This window comes from Neoarius graeffei, chromosome 23 (assembly GCF_027579695.1).
Source record: "Neoarius graeffei isolate fNeoGra1 chromosome 23, fNeoGra1.pri, whole genome shotgun sequence".
In the NCBI taxonomy this organism is placed as follows: domain Eukaryota; kingdom Metazoa; phylum Chordata; class Actinopteri; order Siluriformes; family Ariidae; genus Neoarius; species Neoarius graeffei.
In genome coordinates, this window is record NC_083591.1 from 648,170 (window position 1) to 656,856 (window position 8,687).

At 46.6% G+C, this 8,687-nt stretch overlaps 1 protein-coding gene across 1 annotated transcript; it reads right to left on the bottom strand.

Annotated features, from left to right (window-relative positions):
* Positions 1–5,693: 5,693 nt before the first annotated feature.
* On the bottom strand, positions 5,694–7,469 carry LOC132871106 (kelch-like protein 10). Its single transcript, XM_060905212.1, has one exon. The coding sequence runs from the start codon at positions 7,467–7,469 to the stop codon at positions 5,694–5,696; it is 1,776 nt and encodes a 591-aa protein (XP_060761195.1).
* Between the last annotated feature and the right edge of the window lie 1,218 nt (positions 7,470–8,687).

The following is an 8,687-nucleotide window of genomic DNA, read 5'->3' on the forward strand; positions in this document are numbered from 1 at the left end:
TATAATCCGTGCAGTGGCACTGGAGCATTTCATCGCACAGCTGCCAGAAGGTACAGTGGAGTGGGTACAGTTGCCACCGCCTGATGTTGCTGGATCACGTGATCGAGTTGGTGGAGGACCATCTGGTGGTGGTTCCAGCGGCAGGTGAACATCCTGCCTCTTCCCTTTCTCCCTCCCCCTCCCTCACTGTCCCCTCTTCCTGTCATCGCCCTATCCCTGCCCCATCAGCCAGTTCGCTGAGCCCATGGTGTCCCCTCCCCCCCGCTTCCCTCCCCTCATGTGTCTGTGTCTTTTCCTCCTTAGGTGAGTGATCCCTGGATTGCTGGTGCAGAGCTGAAGCCTGGGCTGGTATGCTGGTGCTGTGGGGAGCCTGGGCATTCCCAGGACCAGTGCCAAGCGATGGAGGTGGGGACCAGAGATCACCCTTGATTGGGCCAGAGCATATCGCATACTAGTGATTATTCAAGGGGGTACATATCACGCGTTGGTGGATTCTGGCTGTAATCAGACCTCAATCCACCAATGCCTGGTTCAAGGTGAGGCATTGGGGGGAGCACAATTGGTGAAGGTCTTATGTGTGCATGGGGATGTTTAGGAATATCCACTAGTATCCATTCACATCCAGTTTCAGGGAGAAAATCATAGTGTAGAGGTGGCGGTTAGCATGCACCTCACCCACCCACTGATTCTGGGGACAGATTGGCCAGGGTTTAAATGTTTAATGGAGTGTTTAGTAATGGGTGGGTCCTGTAGTAGTGCATCACGGGGGGATCCCAGTGTAGCATTGTCTGGGGAAGCCAAATTCAAGGTGGTCCACAGGCTGGGGGCGCAGATGGTCGTGGCAGACTTTCTCTCCCGTCGTGGGGGAGTCGGCTCCCTGGCCTGAGTCAGGCAGTGGAGGCATGGTCAAGCGTCAGTTTGTGAATGGAGGGCGGGGCCGGGGAAGGTGAGTGGCAAACTGAGCACACCTGCTGTCAGTTGATATTGATTGATAGTGTGTGCATGTGTGTGTGTTCGTTCGACAGTAATGACAGAGTGACAAAAAGGAGGGGGAGAGTGATGAGATGGCATTTCCTAACCAGAGCTTGTCTGCATGTGTGTATGTGTGTGATAAGACATAACGTTAAAGCTGAAAAGTCAGACTGACAATAAAAAGGACTGTATTGAACAACATTTCCCGCTTGCCTGTGCTTCAATGTTCCACCTACCCCAGGAACATACTGCAGAAACATTATAAAGTGGTAAATGCTGTTTTTTAATTTGTTGCAAGAATCAAAATAGAAATGTTTATTTTGTAAAAAAAACAATAAAACTCGAGGTAAAACATCAAATAATGTGCTGTCATATTGTTTTGAGTAGAATACAGGTCACAGATTATTTACATACTATTGTTTTCAGTTTTAATTTCCATTTCAACATACTGTCCCAGTTTTCTCTGATGTGAGGTTATATTATGTAATAAATTGAAACATGAAAGTTCTCACCTCTTCCACTCTCCCACCTCCCCATCTCCTCCTTAGAATTTCATTTCGTTTGTCTCTTCTCCTGTTAACCTTTTTGTCATCATTGTTTATCACCCTCCTGGCCCCATGGGATGTTTCTTTGATGAACTGGACATCCTACTCCGCTCCTTCCCAGAAGATGGCACCCCACTGATGCTCCTGGGAGACTTCAGCCTCCACCTAGAAGCCTCCCACTCTGCTACCTTCCTTCCCCTACTCCACTCCTTTGATCTCTCCCTGCTGAACTCTTCTCCAACCCATAAAGCTGACAACCTTCTTGACCTGGTCTTCCTCAGAAAATGCTCTGCCTCAGATCCTGCACTTACCCATCTCCATCTGTCTGACCACCACTTCATTTAATTCTCCCTCCTCCTCTCCACCCATCACCCCCCACCCCCACTCTTATCGTCCGTCAAAACCTCTGCTCCCTCTTCACATTATCTCCTCTTGTCTCCAGGCCAGCAAACTCTTCCCCTCCTAGTCCCTGGATGTCCGAAACACTTCACTTATACAGAATCAGTCAACGTGCAGTAGAGAGGAAGTGAAGAAAATACAGGGCCTCTGCCAACCTGTCCCAGTACCAACCCCCCTTGCTGAGTTCACAGCCTAACTCAAATCAGCCAAGATCAAGTTTTATCACTCCAAAATTTATACCTCCATCTCCAACCCTCATCAACTGTTTTGTTTTCTCTTCTCTCCTCAGCTCTCCACCAGCTGCACCTGTCCTCCATCACTGCAGAGGACTTTGTGGTCTTTTTTGAGGAAAAGATCATAGCCATCCACAACTCTTTCACCATGCCTGCCTCACCCTCCTACCCCACCCCCTCCCCACCTTCCCTGTCTCTTCCCCCTTGCTCTCTGCTTCCCCCCTCTCTCCACTTCAGATGTCTCCCAGCTCCTGCTCTCTCACCGTCTGACCACATGTGCCCTTGACCCTATCCCCTTATCTTTCCTCCAGACCTTCATTCCTGACATCCTCCCATTTATCACCTCCCCCATCAACTCCTCCTTGTCCTCTGAATAATTTTCCTCCAGCTTCAAACGGGCCTACATTACCCCTCTGCTGTAAAAACCCACCTTAGACCCCTTTGTCATCCAGAATTACTGCCCCATTTCTCTTCTCCCCTTCTTGTCAAAGATGCTTGAATGTGCTGTTGCTAACCAACTCTCCCCTTTTCTCTCACGGAACAACCTCCTGGATCCTCACCAGTCCGGTTTCTGAGCTGGACACTCAACCGAGACTGTGCTTCTCTCCATCAGTGAGGCATTTCATGCAGCACATGCTGCCTGTCTCTCCTTGGTCCTGATTCTCCTTGATCTTTCTGCTGCATTTGGCACTGTTGATCACGCCATCCTCCTGTCATCCTTATCAGCTCTAGGGATCTGCGGGACAGCCCTAGACTGGTTCAAGCCCTACCTCTCTGGTTGCTCCTTCCAGATTATGTGGTCTGGTACTGTATCAGCACAATGCACACTTACCACTGGTGTTCCTCAAAGTTCAGTCCTTGGTTCACTTCTTTTCTACCTCTACACCTAGTCTCTTGGCCCAATTATCTCTGCTTATGGTTTATCCTACCACTGCTATGCTAATGATACCCAACTGTTTCCCTTTTCCTCCTTCTGACACATGAATCTCCGTTCACATCTCTACTTGCATGCATGACATCCAGAGCTGGATGGACAACAGTCAACTGATGCTCAACCCAGGCAAGACAGAGGTCATCTACATTCCTGCTCCATCCTCTCCACCCCTGGACATTGTCATCTCCATGGGGGACATCTCTAGATCTCCTTCACCTAGTGCAAAGAACCTAGGGGTCATATTTGACGACAAACTCTCTTCCTCAGCAAACATCACTGCAGTGACCTGGATGTGTAGATTCCTCCTCTGCAACATCCAAAGGATCCACACTTTTTTTCCACCTACTCTACTCAGCTCCTGGTCCAAGTGCTGATCCTCTCCCACTTGGATAACTGCAAGTCTCTCCTTGCAGGTCTTCCAGCTTCTGCCATCAGACCCCTGCAGCTCATCTGGAACCCTGCAGCTCACCTGGTCTACAACCTCCCTCATTCTTCCCATGTCACCCCTCTGCTTGCCAACCTGCACTGGCTAACTATCACAGCTCGCATAAAATTTAAGACATTGGTGGTAGCTTACCAGGCTTTCAAGGGGTTAGGGCCAGCATACCTCCAGAGTCTGATCTGTCCTTACATGACAGCCAAATCCCTATGCTCAGCTACCACTGGTTGCCTGGCCCCACCTCCTCTCTGCTCCTGCCTAGTCTGCTCAAGACTACTGTCTGTCCTAGTTCCCCACTGGCTGAATGACCTTCCCATTGAGGTCAGAACTGCTGACTCCCTGATCATCTTCAAGCGCAGACTGAAGACTCACCTCTTCAGGCTGCACCTCTCCCTTTCTTCCCTGCCCACTGTGTAACTGCATTTTTGTCTAGATTAGCCCAGGCTGTGTATGATCTAGCCTGGGGTTAGCCATTTTGAGTTCTCTATTTAGTTGAACTTTATATGGTTGGCTTGTTTCCTTGGCTGTGTGAGTTTTTTATTTATTTATTTATTTATTTATTTATATTTTTAATGGCCAGGTTCCCTGCCCATCATCAGTTTTTCTTTAGCTAATCAGACACAAGGTAAGCCACCACACTTGCCAGAGCAGTTGGGAGTTAGGTGCCTTGCTCAAGGGCACTTCAGCCTGTCCTGCTGGTCCAGAGAATCAAACCAGCAAGAAAGTTAGACAAGCAACTTTCTTGTCTAGAAGTTCAGCATTTCATGTACCTGCCTTTTGCACTCACTGTATGTCGCTCTGGATAAGAGCATCTGCTAAATGCCATGCAATGTAATGCATTAAATGAAATAATCTGTTTATAAACCACTAACTATAAACTCCTTGTGATTGATGATCCACAACAGAAAGTCAATCAGGACACAACAAATAGTGTTTGCGTGGGTTTCCTCCGGGTGCTCCGGTTTCCCCCCCCCCAGTCCAAAGACATGCAGCTTAGGCTAATTGGTGGCTCTAAATTGACCGTAGGTATGAATGTGAGTGTGAATGGTTGTTTGTCTCTGTATGTCAGCCCTGTGATGATCTGGCAACTTGTCCAGGGTGTACCCTGCCTCTTGCCTATAGTCAGCTGGGATAGGATCCAGCTTGCCCGCGATCCTGCACAGGATAAGTGGCTACAGATAATGGATGGATGGATGGGTTTTCTGACCACTGGGCTGTGATTGGCTAGAAAATGATGATTGACCCTTTTTTTTGGCAGGAATAAAGGCTAGTCTGTGTTTTGATAAACATATTAATAAGATCTACATGAACTATTTTTGTGCTATTTGAAGAGAAATGATGTGCGATTTAGGCCAACTGTCTTCATCTTATCATGTAAGTAAATTTGGGTAAAAATCTATGGAATTACATGACAAATCAACACAATGTCAAGTTTAAAGGTTCTGACTGCAAAGTTGAATTCTGGGCAAAATGTCCTATGTCTACAACTATTGGAGTTTCGAGATGTTTTGCTGCTGCACACACTGTGTATCCTGTGTGTAAATGTTTTGCCGAGATAAAACGTTCCGCATTTTATGATTCCGGAGATTGCTGAAGCAAGTGAGCAACAATATCATGTGACCACCGAGAGTGTGTTTGACCTACTTTTAACTAAAATAAGTTGGCGTAGGCAGACACGGCAGACTCTGCTCATCCTGCCAGCTAAAAGCCAACAGAAAAGAAAAGGCTTCCTAGTGAGTGCAACTGCAAGAGAGAGCAAGGTTAGATGATGTAATTTTTTGGACAGATAACTAAATCATTCTAGCTAGTGCTTAGCTATCTTAGCCTTAGAATGCATGGGCTTGACTCCATGGTAGCAACTATGGAGTTATACACCGAATGTTTTGATCTTACAGAGAAAGAAACGAGAACACAAAAGCAGTAACAGAGAAAAGATATTTCATCTTTTGTTTCAAGGATCTATTCACAAATGTCAACCACAAATTACATACCTGTGACTCAAACTCTCCAAGGTCAATGCAGTGTCATGATGTTTTCTGTGTGTCACCATCTTAGTATGAAGCAGTTCCATACTTATTCTAATTAGTTCAGGCTCCCCCCATTCGGCTGTTTCTGTAGGGCCATACTGTTTGATACTGATGAAGACACAAATTTATCTGTAAGTTTCAGATTTAGGCAGGAGGTGTGAGGGACCTGCTCGTTCTCCGAGAACTCTGGGGGACTTTGTCTCGGGGTGCGGCATACTCGGCCATGTTGGGTAAACCAAACAGCACGCAGCAGCTCAGAGCGCTACGTAAAACTTTCATGTCTTTGACTGCACGCCATGCAGCAGTTTTCTTATCGTAACACTCCACTTTATTGGTGGTTTGAACGCCGTTATATCCTCCAACAACAAACAGGAGATCGTCCACCACCTCAATGCCGAAGTTGCTGCGCGGTTTGATCATGGATGGAGCGTCTCCCCATGAATTAGTCTGAGGATTATACGCCTCTGCATTTCGATGACGAATAACACCATCAAATCCACCAACAGCGTAAACCTGTCCATCATATGAGACCACACCCACTCCACTCCTTCTGCTCCTCATGTGGGGGATGAGAGTCCACTGGTCTGTCTCAGGACTGTAATACTCTGCCGTGAACAAACACTCGTTCCCGTCAAACCCTCCGCATATGTACACTTTGCCGTTCAGCGCTGTAGCACTTGCGTCGCTTCTTGTTTCATTCATCGGTGCTATCATACTCCACTGATTATTCTCAGGTTCATATCGCTCAGCTGTGCTATGCCGTTCGTGACCATCATATCCTCCCATTGCATAAATACAACCCTCCAACTCACACACACTCACGTAACACCGACGAAAGTGCATGGGGCTCACCTGAGCCCAGGTTCTGGTGATGGGGTCAAACCTTCTCACAGTGTTGAAGTAAATATTACCATCAAATCCTCCGACGCAGTACATGAAGCCATTCAGATACACCGTCCCGTGATAGGTTCGTGGACTCTCATCATGGCACATCACTTTGACCCAGCGCTTTGCTCGTGTATCATATGCTTCTATGGCATTGGTGGGACCCCTGTTGCTCCAACCACCGATAGCCAGCAGAATGGCACTGGGGAGGCGGCGCCGCGTGAAGTCAGAACTGAGAGATTCATTCTCGTTGAGCCCATGGATGCTCTTCAGAGCTCTGATGATGATAGGCTTACATGCTGCATTGTCCTTCACTAAAGCATTGTTCTTCACGTTATTCATAAAGTAATCGTGTGTCAGTAGCGCCAAACGCACCTTGGGCAGTAACACTGCCATGTGTGTGTTCCGATTCTCTGGCTCGTGTCTGATCCACTTTAAGATGGTCTCGAACACCACGTTCTCCTGCTTCACGTTCAGCTCGTCATTCTCGATAATCTCAGTGAGCTGCTCAACCGTCAGCTCCAGGAACTCCTCAGAGACGCGCACCATCTCCTCAAAGTTGTGCAAGATAAACTGGAAGGCCTGCTGCTTCAACTTCTCAAAGACATGAAAGCGAGCGAAACCCCAGATGCCAATGCAGTTCTCCAGACACAGCTGAGCCTTCAGGAACGTGCAGCAGTCGTTGATCAGGCTGCTCACCTCCAGATAATCAGCAGCGATCAGTAGCTCATGCACGTTTTCCTTCGTGATGTTAACATGGTATGTGTACGCGTACTCCATGATCAGCTCCATTATCTCAGAGGAAATGTCAGGAACGCTGTACTCGTGCTTATCTAGAGGGTAGCAGCTGTTAGTGAACAGAGTCGTGAAGTATTTGCTGCAGGCACACAGGATGATCTTGTGTGCGTGGAACTCGACACCATTCACTGTGATGAGAACGTCACAGAACTTCTTCTCTAACCGCATCTTATTGATGGTGCTGTAGCTCATCTCCAACTTCCTCTCCACTCCATTCTTTTCTTCCTGCTTACTCATATTCACTTCAGTGTGTTTGTGTTGATGGTACAGATGAGTTTCTTTGTAACTCTGAGTGTTCTGACTGTTTCTTTGAGGATAAGAGGATTCTGATTTACTGTTCCAGTTCTAATTCCGTAAACACGTATGAGTACAGTATGGAACGGACCTGAGAGAAACCCTGTAGTTCAGGATAAATCTCTGTAAAGGGGTTTTCAGCTTTTACACCTTTTGCAAAATCTGGACGAGTCACGGAAAATAAAAAATATAATACAAAGCACGGATCTTTTATTCACGGATCTGTGATATTTTCAATGAAATATCAATAGTAATTGAATAAAGCAAACATATAAATGCAGGTAAGATATTTTAATTCGGACTTCGGCAGTCCAAACATTTAATTGTTTTTCGAAGTTGGAGTTGAAGACTTTGGTTGAATTCGTTCAGCAGGTCCTGCTGCCTAAAATTACAGTAAGTTGCAATGAAATGAACAAATCTTTTGTCTTCATATGCAACTGCTTGCCAGTTTATTAGGGAATCTTTATTCGGCCTTTCCTCTGTTAGTTTTTGCTCTTTGAGGATTTGACGGGCGTTCCGTGAGTTCCGCCTTCTTTTCTGCGCCTGCGGGCTTTTTGTCTGACTTTTGGGTCCGCGCTGCTTTTTATCGTCTCCTCCATCTTATTACTGACAGAAGGTTTTGGTTTTATGGATGTGTTTATTTGCTTTATGCAGTTTCCGCCTGCCTTCGGTTTATAGATTCCTCAGTGATGGGATTTAACACTGTGATGTTTAAAGTTTGGTGACGATGGGGCGGAAACTTCTTTTCTCCATCAGCCTTTGGGTGAAATACAGAAACTTCACCCCTTTGGCAAAAATGAACGAATGAATGCCTTTCAGAGCTGACTTCTCTGTGGATTATTAGATGTTCCACATTTCTTACTGAAAGACGCGTCCTGCCGATGAGTCACGTGAGGTTTGGGGGTTTGGCTCGGCTTTGTCTGGCGTTTCTGCCTCCATCATGTAGCGACCATCAGCAGATACGTCACCATGGAGACAGTCTTTGTGATGTCCATGTCATTATTCCGTAAACTCGTAGGAACCGTTCGTGATACATCATCTGTATGAAATCCATAAACACTCCGTATTTTGTCAACCACCCAGCTTTTAAAGCCTGTGGATGTCCAAATGCGCACAGCAAGTCCACTGTAAGGAACAATTTACCCTCCTGAAAAAAACCCA